The sequence below is a fragment of the Mirounga leonina genome, unplaced genomic scaffold, assembly GCF_011800145.1.
Source record: "Mirounga leonina isolate KUSES-001 unplaced genomic scaffold, KU_Mleo_1.0 Mir_447, whole genome shotgun sequence".
Taxonomy (NCBI): Eukaryota; Metazoa; Chordata; class Mammalia; order Carnivora; family Phocidae; genus Mirounga; species Mirounga leonina.
In genome coordinates this window covers 4,330,773-4,347,786 of record NW_023270757.1, presented here as the reverse complement: position 1 = coordinate 4,347,786, position 17,014 = coordinate 4,330,773, and the positions used below count along the sequence as shown (strand labels likewise).

General features: G+C 39.2%; 1 protein-coding gene across 9 annotated transcripts in view; it reads right to left on the bottom strand.

Moving 5' to 3' along the window:
• The window catches only part of BNC2 (basonuclin 2), a 430,537-nt gene that overhangs the window by 4,943 nt on the left and 408,580 nt on the right, over positions 1–17,014 (bottom strand). For 8 of the 9 annotated variants that reach the window (XM_034987946.1, XM_034987950.1, XM_034987953.1 and 5 more), the window contains 2 exons: positions 13,971–15,940; positions 13,471–13,536 (listed from right to left, as the gene is read on the bottom strand). In XM_034987946.1, coding sequence (XP_034843837.1) covers positions 13,471–13,536; positions 13,971–15,940 — 2,036 coding nt within the window. The remainder of the gene's footprint in view (positions 1–13,470; positions 13,537–13,970; positions 15,941–17,014) is intronic. The other variant, XM_034987948.1, reaches the window with a different exon arrangement.

The window sequence follows — 17,014 nt, the reverse complement described above, 5'->3', positions numbered from 1 at the left end:
AATAGGGATTTAAAATGTTCTGATCACAAAATCATTTTCTGTCATAAGAGATCACCTCATATGCTGTCTTGATGATTTTCAGATCAACTGTATAATCCAAAAATCATAAATTGAATTAAGATAAACCAAATTCACAGCATCATTATTTTCCATAAGTGAGTTCTACACAGATGCATGCAGGGTGCGAGTATGTGAGTGATAAACAGAAGTTGCCCCCACAGTCCCTGCCCTGACACTGTTGCTCCCTGTTTCCTTGGTGTCAGATGGCAGATGACTACAAGTGCAGGTTGCAAAGCAGAGTGCAGGCAATGCCTACTGAGCGGTCTCTACCCTGACATGCGGGCATGACGCCCCCAGAGTTATTAGAAGAACGTGGAAACAGAGTTACACTGCGTACTCTTACTCTATTGATTAAACAATCTGCCAACCGTAAGTAGCCCACGAAATCCTACCCATCTGTTTATTATTTCTAACACCCTCCCCACTTTCTTAATTTCACAAGCACACATTTTGTGATGACTGTAATCTAGAACTCTGTTGCTCCTCACACATCTGCAGTTACCACTTCCTAGATTCACTGCTGAGAAAATAGCAGACACATAGCAGTCACATCAAGACACATTGAATAAAGAAGAATAAATTAACATTGACAAAAGGACACACTGATCACCCAGATGGACACTTCTTTCCTGAGATGACTTGTGAAATTACACATCTCTACTGATATGTTACCAGGAAGAGATGTTTCTCTTCATTTCTCACTTACAGCAATAGAAATCTGTAATCTAATTAGATGATGTACCAGCCCTCAATATCTGTCAACCAAACGATGTGCAGAAATGTGTAGACCAGCTCTGGCACTCTGTTCAACAGTGTCCCTTTTCCGCTGTCAGCAGTACTGTTGGCCTCTGCTAATATAATTACATTGACTTTTATTCAATTAAGTGCCATCCCTTGCTTAAAAAAAAAAGGTTATTTTATCAATTGATTCAGGTGTAATGCAATAATAAAGATGAACTCAGGGCAGTGCATTAGCTCTGCTGTTCATAACTTCAGTACAAGGGTTCATTCATGGTAGTCGATTTCCATTATGCAACCACAGTTCAAGAGAATTGATTCTTTTATGCTCATTTCTTAATCTATTTCATTTTTGTTTAATAATCTTCCTAAATACCATATGCAAAACACGTGAAGTGGGGATGGGAAAGTCTGCCCGTTTACCCTCATGGTAGCGGGCTTGGGAGATTTTCTAACACTCACACAGTAATGTTGGGGTGGTAAGAGGAAAAGCGAGAGCAGGAGAGAAAGAAGAAAGACAGATTTCTTTGGAGAGTACTGATCCTGCTCCTCAAGAGGTTAGGTTCAGCCTCTACAGAGCAGACAGAAGGCAGCACTTGATCTTAACAAAGACCTATTGTTGGACTCTGGAATCAGTCGATCCAAACCATTAATTGTCATAAAACCCTGTCCTCATGAGGAGATACAAAGACCTAGAGTTAATAGCAATTTATAAGTTTATTTGGATCAGCAAAATCAAAGAGGTAAAAAGAGAAGGAAGATGGAAGAGACACAGAAAGAACTCATGCCTACTGACCATCAGATGAAGAGAAGAGGACCCTAAAATGGGAGGAAGGCCAGAGAGTGTTGGAAATATGAGAAAGACCCCTAGCAGAGGAAGCAGTGTGCAGATGTATGTAGTAAGTGGAAGGAGGAATCTATGAAGGAACCCAATTTTGAGTTCTTCAGAGACAGAGATGGCTTTTCTAGAAATGGACTTACTATATTTATCTCCAGAAGAGAGAGAGAGAGAGATAATCATTAGCAAAAATCTAGATTATATTCAAACTTATTATATAATACAAGATCATAAACAGTACGAAGGCTCTTTCTGCTTGCTTTGATTAGGTAGGAAATGCCGATATGCATTTCCTCTCATGGAAAATTTCTCTCATGGAAAAAAAAAAATGACTGGGATGGAGAGAGAAGATGAGTTCCTAGGCAGAAAGGGTAAGGATCTGGTCTTAATAGGGATCTGGTGTTAATGAGTACAGACAGTACTACTCACTAAGAGAGGAGTCCAAAATGTAGCCCCCAGATGGTCACTTTCAAGAACACAAACTAAATCTCATTCAACCTCCAGTCTCCTGCAGTAAAGTAGAATACGTTGCACATAGGAAATACTTGAAAGTACATTTACTCGCCTTCAATCAATAATATGCATGAGAAGCTTTTCCCAAAATACACTGTAGAAGAGAAAACAATGATCCCAAGACTGAAGCATGTAACAGAATACTTAAGAAAAGGCAGTGGTAGGGGCGCCTGAGTGGCTCAGTTGGTTAAGCGACTGCCTTCGGCTCAGGTCATGATCCTGGAGTCCCTGGATCGAGTCCCGCATTGGGCTCCCTGCTCGGCAGGGAGTCTGCTTCTCCCTTGACCCTCCCCGCTCTTGTGCTCTCTCTCTCTCTCATTCTCTCTCTCAAATAAATAAATAAAATCTTAAAAAAAAAAAAAGAAAAGACAGTGGCAATACAGCAAAGGGTAATTCTGACTCTATTAATACCCCAATGTGGTACACAGAAATGCTATATAAATTAAGGCATGACACAGTCCTATAACTTGGGCTTGCTTGGAATTACAACTGCTTCCTCTGAATCTCTGTACTCTTTCCTACTCCCTCCACACTGTGAGTTTACAAAATGCCTTTTGAAAACTAAGATTATCCTTAAGAGCAATAAGTAATGAAGCCTTGGGTAGGGGAGGTCATAAAAACAAACTTAACACTGAGTTAATGCTGAGTGGAAGTACTCTAACTGGCCTGAAGTGGACCACTGCTCTTTTTGTTCCTTTAATAAAAATTTTACTTATGTCAATTATATCTCAATTAAAAAAAAGAAAGAAAACCTTAATGCAACCATAGAAGACACCAAATTCATCAAACACAGTTAAGTAAATGCATAAATACAAGCGAGAGAAAGTAAGAGAAAAAGTAAGTCTTGCTGGGCATTTCTCTTCTCATGTTTCTCTTGTTCTAATGCCCAGTTCAACTTAATATAATGTTTGAGGTTTTAACTTTGATTTTGATATATAGGGAAGGAACTTTTTTTTTATTTTAAAGAAAAAGTTTCATGTCCAAATTAGAAAATCAGAATGTAGTAGTCAAAACTGAATAGTGAATCAGACCATAGGTTACATGAGAAGTTCAATACCTAAATCTTAATTCTTTCTAAGTTTTGAACCATTCTAAACTTAGTGAAACAAAATACTTGATAAATATTATAATATTTCAGGCAAAACAGAATTGAGGCTCCATATTGGATTAATTTTTATCTTTCTTTTCTTGCTTATCTCTGCCACTCAACACACACACACACACACACCCTCAAATTACACTGTCCAGAATGATCAGTGATGTATACATAACAGATACCATATATATGGTGTGTGTGTGTATATATATATATTTATATATGTATGCATATATGAGGATAGAGAAATAAATTTATAGTCACTCTAGAAAAATCTAGATGCCAGATTTGAGTGTACTGTGGGATACTGAATCAGCAACACTCCTGAACAGAAATGTACATCATCTATCCAAATCCACAGAACTGAAAATTGAAACCTCTGCCCCTCATTAATTCTCTTCTTATCTGGATTGCTCTGACATTATCTGTTGTATTTAACTCCTCAAAATTTTTGTATTAATGGTAGGAGGCTTACAGCTCTGCAAGTTAAATGACATTTTTGATAGTACACGTTTCTGTAAAACTAACATTTGTTCTATAGGCTATTACTTAAAAACCCTCTCCAGAAGAGCTGCAAAACAATCTCTAGCTCTCTCACACACACAAAAACTGAAAGTACAATTTTAGTGAATGCTCAAAAAAAAAAAAAAACAAAAAAAAACCCGAAAAGTACATATGAAATGCAAGAAATAAAAGCTAAGCAAATTCTTGCAAATTAAAACTATGAAATTCAGTCACTTCAATCTCTTTCAATATAAAACAAATCATCCATACTGGTCACGCAGACAGTTCCCTCTACATTCAAATTATTCACTTGAAGATAAGCTCCCACCAAACTCTTTAGGGGTTTAGCTAATTTACTGCACAGATACGGCACGTCTGTTGTAATAACAGGTAGGATGTATTGGGGTCGACCATTTATCAGAATTAGACTTCTTTTCTCAATTCACAGTGAATTATGCTGCCTACATGACTCCCCTCTCTCAGAGCCTACCATCCCCTCATGGCCCTTAATGTGGCAGGCAAACAAAATTGACAGTCTCATCTTGTCAACAAGGGGCGATTCTCCTGAGAAGCCATTTAACTTTGCCAAGGATGCAATGTATTAATGTGCATGTCCCAGCAATGTTAATCATCTTCAAGCTTCCGACCTAACTTTGACGTGAACGAAATCACCAAATTTGTTTACTAAATGAATCGTAATATGCTAATAAGAAAGCATGACATATATGGAAAAGCCAAACAGATGGTTTGTTTACTCCACTTTGCAACTTTATAAATGTTGTAACTCTGAAGATGTTAGCGAGAATTATTGGTTTGTTGGCAGAGGCAAATGTGTCTTTCGCATACTAAATCTGGTGCTACAGTTAGAAAACAATTTGTCATCGCTGTGGAATGCATAAAAAATGTTAATGTAGTAATGGCATTTGGGAAGGCAGACTGGTAGATGGAAAATGCGTATGCCGGATGCTCAGGTTAAGTGTGGGATTGATATCCAACAGCCCTGCTCCCTAACCATTTTACTTTTGAGCTGCATCTGACACATCAAGGCTTCTCCAGGGTGCTGACTGAATTCAGTAGGTACCTGTTGCTTTGTAACCTGAGAGGAGTGCTACGCCGTGAAGAGGGTTATGTTTTCACAGCATTTGGAGATTTTCTCAATCAGGCCGCTCATCTGGTGCTCAGTTTACTACTATTGGTGGGTAAGAAAAAGGCCATAAACACTGGCATCTTTTAAGGAATGAAACGAATCTGAGCTCTAATTTTGAGTTTTAAATATATATATTTTTACCCTGGATGAACTAACCCTCAAATCTTCCAACCCTTGTGTTACGGTCTGACTTTAATAAAGAGCTTAGAAGACCTATGTCTAAAATAATAGGAATGCATTTTCCTCTTGAAAAATTTCTGCCGTTTAAAAAATAAGCATTGTTTTTTAATATGTACAGCGTGAAACCTCTATTTCTTTCTGAGATCATTTTCAAAGGAAATACTTTCTAAGACTAAATATTCAAAATGTTTTATATCATTAACATGGTTAATTTAAGATCTTTTAAAAAGATAAGATTAGGAATGTCTGAGTTCCCCAAGGGAAGGGACAGAATTTTGTAGACCATCAGTATTGTGATTTAGCTATGGCCTTATCTGGAATTCTATATTAAAAATGAAACTACTTAAGATACATGAACAAAAAGAATGTACAAAATCTAATTTATGTTTTTGGTTAAATGATGTCAAACATACCCAAGAAAACTTCAGTTAACTCACCAGCAATGTATCTATGCTACTAAACATCTCAATTTTTAGAAACACTTTATTTTTGTGAAATAATTTTTACTTTTTATTCACATGAGCATAGGGAAAGCAGAATTTTATATTAAAAAGGTAGTGATTTCTCTCAATATTATGAACCATTCCCCCCCAACTTCTTAGTCCTACATATCGAGACTACCACTAATCTCGTGGGAAAGGAGAGAACAAAGTGATCTAAAGAAACCACGGAGTTCATCTCGCTGCCCAAGGATCACTTTGGAGCCAGAAACATTAGCGGCTATCCCAGCCTGGCGCTTCTATCTCATTTGAAACATCTCCTCATTCCTGACCAACAAAGAAAATTTCAATAAAGTACTTTTACTGGTTTAACAACAGTGAGCTCCTGGGATTGTCAAAGTGCTAAGCCTTTTCCAAGGAGAGAAAAAATCAGCAGCTCAAATATAATTAACCTTCTATTCTCAACGCAAACTGCCATGCACAGGAGCTCTGCAGTCTATTAGCAAAGTTATAATGGCCAACAGGCAGAAGCAAGACTGGTCAAAAAGTTGGCTGCTGCTGTCATATTTTTGGAATTATGATTAATGGCACTAATAATGTGGATGATTACTGATATGTGTATCTCCAGCAGTTTATCATATTGCTCTGGCTGCCTACGTCCACAATAAACAGGATGCTATCATTTACCTCTTTATTGAAGGCAATCCTTCTCTTGAAGGAGCATATTCTAATTACTTCGTAATGTTTTATGTCTTAAACATTTTGCAGCTCTGGACCTTGCCAACTGCTTCATGTCTACCATTGATTAATGACTGAATGTTTAATCAAAATTTAGAATCTAATGTAGTCATTTATGAGCACACTGCAGTGCCAACGTAGTTAGGCTTTGCTCCCAAGTTTGGAGAGTGTTGGGTTCAAAATCAAATCCCAGCTATGTATGAGGATCCAAGAATTTCACCTTGGGTGCTCTGAGGTTGCCAATTCTATCTCTGCTGATGAATGGAAGGTAATCTAACTACAGGGTAAACAGCATCTTTTACCTACCCTCTCCCTACCGATTTTCCTATCTTCTTTCCCCAATTCCCTAATCAACAGAGCAGTGCCATTGGCTGCTTCTGAGAACAAGGAGGTCCTCGTGAACACCCGTCATGAGAACACAGATTTGAAGTGGTTAAACAAGTGAAAAATAATCTGCTGGGACAAATACATGAGTTTTTTTTTTTTAATGTGGGTTTTTTATGGTACTGTCATACAACCATTCACCGTTGAAGTTAAGTGTTTTTTTAATACCATTACTGAACTGCTGAAATGGATGCTAATACAGCTTGGAGTGCTAATGTCAAGTCCTGGTAATAAAAAAGACAGACTGCTGAATGAAATGATTTCAAGTAAAAAATAGAACAAAAGTGCTCTCTCTCTTGCTCTCCACTTTTATTGAATTGGGACTGACTGAGTCAATTGCTTCAGAAGTCTGTAAAACACAATTACTAGTGAGCGAACTGACCCACCAGTGCCCCCTCAGTGACAGAGGGGCTAAAAAGACAACAGAGCCAGAGCGGCCCCCCTCACTGGCTGTTAGACCGAAGAGGTTTCCTTCTGAACGTCTGTTGTGCTCATTGTCCAAATCTGTCTTTTACTTACAAAATCTGGTTATTTCCCACCAATGTGGTAAAGTAACTTCATACGTTACTTTCCAAGATGAAGATGTCTGTTCTGGCAATGAAGGATGATCTGTCTTTTGATATTCTTATTTATGTGGATGTTTGTGTATAAACACACATATACATTATGTGGATGCATTTAGATCAGGACGTTAGCATATTTTTTGAATAGCTGGTAATAATTCAGATTGATACATGCTCTAGCGAAACTGAAGCATCACTTATATACGTTCAGCTAGAAACACTTGGCTTTTTTTTTTTTTCCAAGGTAAAGTCAAAATAATTAGAGCAAGCAAGAAAAAGAATTGAACTAGAAGTGGGTAACATTTTTCCCCCTAGTTAATAAAAGAAGTAATAAACTCCATAAAGTACTAGAGTTAAGATCACTAACACTTCAGGCATAACAGCTTTTTACCAGGAATTTACAACCCCTGTTTTAATTCAAGCAGCTTGCACTGGGACATAAAATCTAGGTACTTTTTAAAAGTGTAATTTTATGTTAAGTAACTGAAGAAAAACTGTCCTTTCCTACAAAGTATTCTTTGCTCTTGTTTCACAGCCCGCTTCTTTCTCACACATGCGTGCGCACACACACACACACACACACACACCTTGGCACTCAAGAATCGAAGTTACTAAATCCCTTTTTTCTGACATTATAATTTTTTGGCAAGTGTAAACTTTCATATTCTGCCACATTCATTTATTTGAAGCTTGTGGGAGTCTTAAAGCAAAAACATTAAATTATTTGAGGCTTTAAAAAAAAAGAAAAAGAAATGCTTTCTAGCCCGACCTTCACTAAGAAATTTCAACAGAAACAGGAAAGTCTCCCTTCCTCTTAGCACAACAACAAATGATCACTCACAGCGAGAGAGAGCTGGTAAGAAGCCTTTCACCTAAGAGAGAACCACTCTCGACAGTACTGATATAATCGACTGCTAATGTATGTGTGCAGTCTTACAACCCACTTTCAGTGCGAATGGCCTACATTTTTTAAAAAGAAAAGATTATCTACAGAAACAAGTATCTTGAATATTTATGTAGAAGAATAGTCATGGCTGATAAAGTCTACCAAGGTGTCAGGTAGATGGTGGCAGACCCCAGAGAGGTGGAAATCAGGAAGATGACTCCTTCAAAATGTTGCCCTCGTGAAAAATACTGCCTGTGCACTCAGTATGTGCATTCTGTTCGAAGTGCAATTTTTGCCTGAATTTTCAAGATCATGCTGGCAAGAGTAATAGCCTGTTCCTTTCAAGGGAAGGTAAGAATAAGGAGTGTGTAGGAAGCATGTTTGTGCAATCGAAGTTTTGTATCAATAAGAGATGTAATGTAACTCTCATCAATAGAAATGTGTATGCATCTCTTTGTCATTCATCCACCATTAAGCTGTGTTGTCTATTTGGTACTCAGTCTGGAAGACGGTGGAAGTGACTGGTGTAGTTCTTGGAGTGGAGGAGTGAAAGGTCAGCAGAGGCTTAAATGAGCTTGTCTTACATCCAGCTGGGCCAGCAGGAGATCATTAGGAAGATCCGAGGCTCACTTTAGGCTTGTCAGAGTCTCTCCCCATGATACAAGGAGACCGTTTTGCTCATTGCTCTTCTCCCAGTATATAAAAAGAACCCCAGAGACAGGAATGACACCGAAGTTTATCTTACTACCAAAGTTTCACTTGAGGAGGACACAACTAGCAATTACTCAGAAGGGGGATTTATTTTGTTTGTTTGCCTTTGATGGAAAGTAATGGAGATCAGTACAAAGACTTACTGATCTGCTGGCTTCTATTGTGAAACCAGATAGAGTAAAGGAGGGCAAGTCTCTTCCTTAACATTTGTCAGAGGACCTGCACAACTTCACTTTATAAAAGATTTTTGGAAAAGGAGAGTTTCAGTTTGATTGGCAAACATATAGAAAATGAAATGCCTTAAAAGGTTCTCTTCTTATACTTGAAGAGAATTAACACCCTGTATTTGACAGCTAATTCTACGAAGGCAAATATACTAATAGTATCTCGAACTGGTGCTAAGAGGCTCATTTCTTGAAGGTAGTGAAATCATGTGCATTTATTGAAAATCTCTCTTTAGAAAAGTTCTAAGTTTCCAAACATAGAGAACGATGGAAAAAATGGATATTGCCGCTGAGCAGATGATAACAGGAAGTAGGTAGCATGCTTTTGCATCTTCACCTCTGTTGTTAATGTATGCAGTGGTTCATCAGAGGTAGCTCATGTTAATTTATTCCTGCATACCTGTACAGGGCTGGAAGCCAGGTAATCAGATGGGCAAAAACTACACATCTCTGCTTTTTTAGCTGCAGCTACCCAGAGGCCTATATAGGAACAAATTTAGTTCTGGAGACATCAGCAGGTTTTAATAAACCAAATACAGATGTCTTCTTCCATACGAATCAAGAAGTTTACATGTTTAAATCTGGACTGATTTAACTAGCAATCAAAGAGAAGGTTCACACTTGGCACCAATGGTTGCCTCATATTTATTTATAAATCACCCTAAACAAATATTATTTTGTTTTTAAATGTATTCATGGGGCTGAATCATCTTTCCTACACCCTGAAGATTAAACATACATGCTTACCTTTCTAATAAAATTTAAGACAAACTTTGGCAATCAGCGGCCACTATTCTCAGAAGGGAGGAACAAAGATGGTAAAGATCATGTTAGATGTAAAACAAAGGGATACATAGTTCTTTCTATGCAGATCACCTTGTTTCTGTGTGCAAAGTCTTCATTTTAATTGAGGGAGTTTTAAAATTGCAAATCACTAAAAGATATAGATTTTTAAGGTATTAGCAAATGATAAGAAATTCTAGGGAAGAGGACCGGAGGGCATTTATTTGTTGTTGTTGTTAATAAAAACCAAATGTAACTTATAAATGAATGGGCTTCCCTTATACACAGGTGATCCACGGCCACTCAGGCCAGGGATCAAAATTCAAGACACATGATGAGAAATGACCTAAGGTAAACTAGGCCCAGCTAATTCTATGACATGTCTCCAAGAAAAGCCCCTTTATGAAGACCAGGTTCTAAGCCAGTTATAATTTCTTTTTTCCTGGGAGTTTTTCATGTGCATACTTCAAAACGGAGGGTCAGCTTCCTGATCCTTGAACGAACAGTATCTTAGTAGCAGAAAAGTCAAGGGATAAACAAGAAGGAAGGAAGGGTGTTTAGGGGAGTGTCAGGTCTAACACCATACCACATTATCAGTTTATACTTAAACACTTTAGTAATCACCTTATCATGCCATAGTTCTTCAAAGATAAAATAATTTACATTTCACTTCTATAACTCAGAATAAAAATTATTCCAACAGCCACCTAGTGACTGGATGAATTGATCTTTGTGCATACCGTTCTCTGTCATTAGGGTGGAATGGTCCTCTTTGCTTTTGAATTTATTATACTCACACTCAGTCACAACTGTATAAAAAAAGGACACCTTCGACACTGTGCTTAGAATCTTCAGCCCTAACAAACCATGCACGTTCCCGCCACCACCACTTCTTCCTTCGTATGACTTTAGACAAAGAACATTCTTGCTTTTCTAAAAGCCTTCAACGTGATCTTATAAAATCTAGAAAGACCATAAGCAAAGACCTGGAAATCTTTAACTGCCAAATGTAAAACACAGCATTTAACATCTTTCTACTTATATTTTACTAACTAAATGTCTATTTGGAGACCAAAAATGCCAATTCCCTCGTGTACAGCCATTTTGGAAAAAGCCCAAGAAGATCTGGGTATCACTCCTGTAAGGTGTTCTAAGACCAAAGTTAAGAAGACTGCTTTTATAAACAGAAGAAGAGGGTTGTTCTGTTAGTTTTATCACTACACATCCTGTAGCCTTGCACACTTCAGCCCCCACTCAAAATCCCCTCTAATGCTTTATTTGCACAAGGAAGACATTGTGGAGTCAAGGATGGATGAATCAAGACTCTGGGGAAAGGAAAGAAATAGGCCTGAGGACAGCAGGATTAAAGGCAAAGAAGGGTTTCTGTTTGGGAAGGTCTGTTGGCTCAGAGAAAGGTAAGAAAATTTGTCTTGGCTTCCTTGTGAATTGAAGAAGGAAAAAGCAGGGACCCCAAATTCCTGGGGTTCTCGTGAATAATACATCAAAAGCGAAGAGAAAAGGGGAAGGTAAGTCTAAGCGGTAGATCAGAGATGTGGTCCAAGAGGCTCTGTGACACAGGAAATTAAGTGACAAGTCACCATTAGTGGAAGAAGTGACAAGAACTGGCCGAGATGGGTGTATGGTTATGTTTGAGTTCACTCTGCGGAGATGCAGGAAGAGGTAGGGACCCCAGGGGCATCACTGTTTCTGGTTACGTGGTGGTAGCTATGCTTGCAACATGTTAATTCGAGCCCTAGACTCAACAAGGATGAACACTTTTTTTAAGGAAAAAAATGTCAAAATTAAAGTATCATCGTTTTTGAGAAGTTTTTAACTTGGGATCAAAAAATGTGAGTATTCTTGAAAAGCAAAACCTCAAGTGAGAATCAAAAAACTTTCTTTGCACGGTATTTTTTTTTTTCAATTTGCTTTTCTTCATTTACCATGTGTTACACAACTCCAGAATTATAAAGATTAACTGTGATGTGAGATTTCACCCAGATGAAACCGATCACCTGTCTTCTGAGGTTTGCAGTCTTCTGTGTGACTGAACGCACATGGCAGAATATCTGTACTCTGCTTCCCCAGAATATTCCAGTTAGCCTAGACACTTCTAAATTTCCATATGGCTAGTCATCCGCCAAGCTCCTAATCCTTAGAATAAAAATGGAGATTGAAATATTCTCCTGTTATTAATAAATGTTTTTCCTTAGACAAACCACCCTTTCAACAGCACCTCCTTATGCATTAGGACATAAAAATACAACTGCTTGTGTTTTCTAGTGGTTTGACATAAATGAAAGCACCACGCTTCGGGCATTGTAGCCTTTTGGTTCCAGAGCCATTTACGCCAGTGTAATGACTTGCAGTATTTTCAGCAAACCAACTAAAACTGTGATAGGAATTCATGCAAATAAGCTTAAATTTTGGCTTCTCTTCAAACACTCCATTTCCATAAATATTTTATGCAGGTTTTCATGAGTCTTTTATTTTTGTTAAAAAAAGTCCAACGCATTAACCTCATTATCACAAGTGCACTATTTCAAATATAAAAGAACGAGTATTACTCACAAACTTGGGGGTGGGAAGTTGTGTATAGTATTATATTTTATTATTCAAATTGTAGCTATCTTATCTGCTGTATTCTGGTACTGTCAATGATAACTCAGAACTGAAAAAGACTTTGTGATTGTAAACGATTTTTACAGAACAAGGTAAATGGGCGTGGGGGAGAGGGGTGCAGAAGGGGAAATCTTAAAGAATATCGATTTCTCTCCAAAGCATGTTTTGAGTTGTGTAAAGAGAGCCACTTATTTTTCTCAGAATTTTGCTTTTAATGGATTGGGCCCCTTGCATTTCAGTACTATGGAAAATATTCCCTTAACTTTTATTTTTAAAAAGATTTATCTTTTAAATATGAAGACAAAACTGAGTATTATAGAAGCAGGTCACTACTTTTGAGTGGTACTTTTGTTTCATGTTACTTTGTCAAAGAATTCTACCCAATTGATAAGTGTGAGAATTTGGGGGATGCCTACTTGGAAACTTCCTAGTTAATTATGTTTCTTCTACTATATTGATTTTTACCACGTAATGAAATTCTGTCTAAAGATATTTTTAAAAGACAGAGTAAAACCAAAAAGCCACATCGGACATGAGAGGAAGAATTAACTGGTGTGTGCCTCTGGGCTGGGCTGGTGTATTATGTAAATGATCTGCTTGCAAGCTTATCTCCGTTAAGTGTGGGATGACTGTGTTACCCACCACCGACCACCTTGACACATTCCATTTATATTACATTTTCTTTAGGATTGAAAAAGAACATTGGAGGTTTAAGACCAGCTGCTTCTGTTTAAACCCAACTGTTGCAGAGCTGTAGCCACATAGCTAAGGTCTGATGTCATCTCAAGGCTGGACATGTATATCCTAACTGATCCTAAAAGTATATGCATGCCTCCCCTTCTGTGCATAATTCCCATGACAGACTGTATTTTAGAGATATGCTCAAAGACACTGTAAAGTTAAAGAAACCCATACCCCCATACCATTTCCCCACATTAAATAATTACTTTGGTCCCCTTTTCTTCTGATATTTTCATGACTCTTAAAAGAATTCAAGGACACACTAAATACTCATGTAAGAATGATAACATTTCTGGTTATACCTACGGAGATGCAGGCTGTCTCGATGTCCTGGACCTATGGTTCTTTCCATCCGTAAATTTCTGTTTCTATATTGGATAAATATGTGTGTATGAAGATAATATATTGATTTAATTAAAAAGCCACAAGGCAAAGCAGAAATATATATAACAGAAGCTGCGGCTTCTAAGTGAAGCTTCATGAGGAAGCAGGGAACTGTGTACATAGTTAACTTATTCACACCTAGATGCATGGGAAAACATACAGACACACATACACAGAGCACAGAGAAAAATGGCGTGCATTACTGGGTAAGATGGCATATGATTCTGCATGCTTAATCATAACAAGCACCAACCACAACAATCCTTCATGAGCATGGCAGCTTGGTTATCTCATGGTTACTGTGGACAATCTTTACAGTGCATCAAAAACATCTAAGTTGGATTTTTTTTTAATGCTAAGTCCAGCATGACTGGCACCCTCCACCCCCAGCAGGAGCAGCCAATGGAGATTTACTGACCTGTCTCTGCTTCGGCGAGAGGGGAAGGCAGCGTTGCAGCCAGCCACCGTGCAGACATGCATCTCTTTTAAGTGAACATTCCTGTAGTGGAGCTTCACACTGTAGGAGCTTTTGAAACTCTTCTTGCACACGTAACAGATTTTGGGGTCTGGGCTAGAACACAGGTCGCCTTCTGGGGAGAACTTTTGAGGGCTGCCATAATTCAGAGACGATGTAAAACTTTCATGCAGGGCTGCCATGCTGGCCCCCCCCCCATTGTACAGTCCATACTGGCTCATGTAAAACATGTCGTATGTGGGATCTGTGAATTCTTCCTTCACCTTGATGACATCCTGGTGAGAGGACTCACTGTGGTTCTCATCAGGCCTCTCACTGCTCATCAGGACTTTTTCGCTCACTTCACTGTGAATGTGCTCATCCCCTTCCATGGACTCCTCACCTAGTTTGGGCTCTGAAGACTCGGACTCATTCTCATAGTCCCGCTCAGGTTCTTGGTCCTCGGAAGTCATGCTGTCAGCCCTTCTGATTTCAGTCCTTGAAATGCACCGGGTCCTGCTATGTTTAGAAAAGTCCTTCACAGACATGCCTGGACTCATCTCCTCTTGGGAGTGGCAATGATTGTCATGGCTCATGTCGTTGACCACAGCTGCACCATCGTTGGGGTCGTCGTCTTCATCATCGAACTCATCAGCGGTATCAATGATCTCCTTCTCAATCTTCACAGGCATGCTGGACTTCCTGGGCTTCTTCTTGGGTGCCAGGTCGGCACTGGGCTCATGAGTGGCCATCATCACTATTGGTGCTGTGGGCTCAGAGGGTGGTGGGGGGTGCTGCTCTATGGTACCACTGGCTGGAATGATGGGACTGGTCGGGAGGGAGGTTGGAGGACTCACCATTTCCCCCGGAGTGAGTAAACTTCTATAAAATGGAGGAACTGGCTGTACAGTCTTTAGTCCAGAAAACACCAGCTGGCTAGGCAGAGGATTCTGTAAGACGGGGTCTAGTGGGGGAGTGGTAAAACCCATGGGGGGCCGGCCAGGACTTGTGAGTGTGAGATTTGATTTTGTACTTGCTATGACAGGGGTGGCAGCTCCTGATGTGGCCCGAATTAAATCTTTGTCTCGGTTATTTCGTAGCATGGGCATGTGAAGGCGAGGATTAGGGTTTGCGCTGTGGCGATTCCGGCTTCGGAGGGAGCTAAAGACCATGTTGCAACCTTCGATGGTGCATCGGTGTTTGATCTTCAGGTGAACAGCATTATAATGAATTTTGAGAGTACCTTTGTCATAGAATGTCTTCCCACATGCGTTACAGAACACTCTTCCTTTCCTGGAGGCTGACCCCATCCTTCTCATCCGGTGAATCCGAAATGAGCTTTTTGGGTGTTCAGTTTTGGTCAGATCACTGACTGGGGCAGAATTCTGAATGGGGGATACGCAGGCTGGCTCGGTTTTGGGCTCCACATTAGTAATGCTGGTCAGGGCATTTCTATTGGGTGTCTGGTCGTTCTTGTAAGGTGTGGGAGATACTTCAGATTCACTGCTCTCATTGTATTCATTCTGGGTTGAAAGGCTTGGTTCCCGCAGCCTCAGTCCCGGTTGCTCTAACAGTAACCCGTTTGGAGGCAATCCTAGCAGTGGGGCCGAGACTGGGTTTATGTACTGGAATGGAAGCAGAAATGCAAGGCTGTTGGGGATGTTTTCAAAGTGATGAATGCTGGAAGGGTTGCTGTTCTCTAGATGAGCAAGAAGGCTGGGGCTCCGGGTGCGATTATTGCTCTCAATGAAAGTCCTTATGTCTGAGTCTGTCTTTGAAGATGGTACAGCTACGGCCTGCCCTTCTTTCTCCTGAATTGCCATCAGCTCCACAATGGACTTGGTTTCTCCAAACCGCAGAAACTGCTGAAGAGTGATGATTTCCTCTTCTCGAGACATGATGGCCCAGCGGTCCAGTACCTTGCCGGCAGCATCCTAGAGGCCACATCAAAGAAACAACAAACATAAACACAAAAACTTATTGACTGTGCAAAATTATTCAATGCAACTGAAGGTGCTCTGCCTGCTCATGAAACCACTGAGAGCTACTGCGAAAACACGCAAGCACCATTCATAAAAGTCAACCCACAAAGCAAACTTTTCTGCCATGCAATTGCAGTAACTAGAGTCACAGTTAGAGAAACAGATTTTAGTTTAACGTCAAAGCAAACAAAATGTAGGCCACTGGGGCTCTGTGATCTAACATGCCTTCACTACTGCTATTTTAACAATGGTCTATATAGAATGCAACTATTGAGCACATATTAGTATAAGACGTGAATGAACTCTTGCTGTGCAACCCAGTAAAAATGCAAAAAATGGTACCTGAATCCGTATTAAATAGTGACACCATAGGAAGGGATTAAGTACATTTTGTGAAATTTATCTCTTCGACACAAGCAGACACGATACTGGCTTCAATTCCTTTAAATAGGAGCTATTACACAACTTTCTGAATCAAAACGATGAAGAAAGGAGCTTTGCTGTCTGTGCCCCCATTACTAAACTGTATTCTTCTCTCTTTATCGCCTGTATTTTAGTGTCATTTACTAACAGACAATCTCATAAGGTAGAGTTAAGGAAAAACAGTGATTGTACTTTTCCTGAAAATTGACTGTAATCCTAGGATTCAAAGTTTGAGTTAGACTTTAAGTATTTGACTTTTTATGATCTTGTTATAAGTGACAGTTATAGATATTTAGAAAGTAAACATGTGATGGATTTAGCTAGAATAAATGTGTAAAAATGTTGTCTCTTAACATCCTCCTCTGATAGCAAAGGGAGTCCACAGAGAATACACATCAGTAATCACCAGACTATGTGTTGTTAAATATACATTAAAAAGCATTTCACACTTTCATTTTTGCTAGTAACTATGAGATTTGCCTGGAGGTAGGACTTAAAAATCCTGCACTGTAATGTCAGGCAATCCATTTCAGCTTGAGCTGAGAGAAATGTATTCAAATGCTTAAATAATGACTCCATCATTTTCTAGAGCACAGCTTCTTC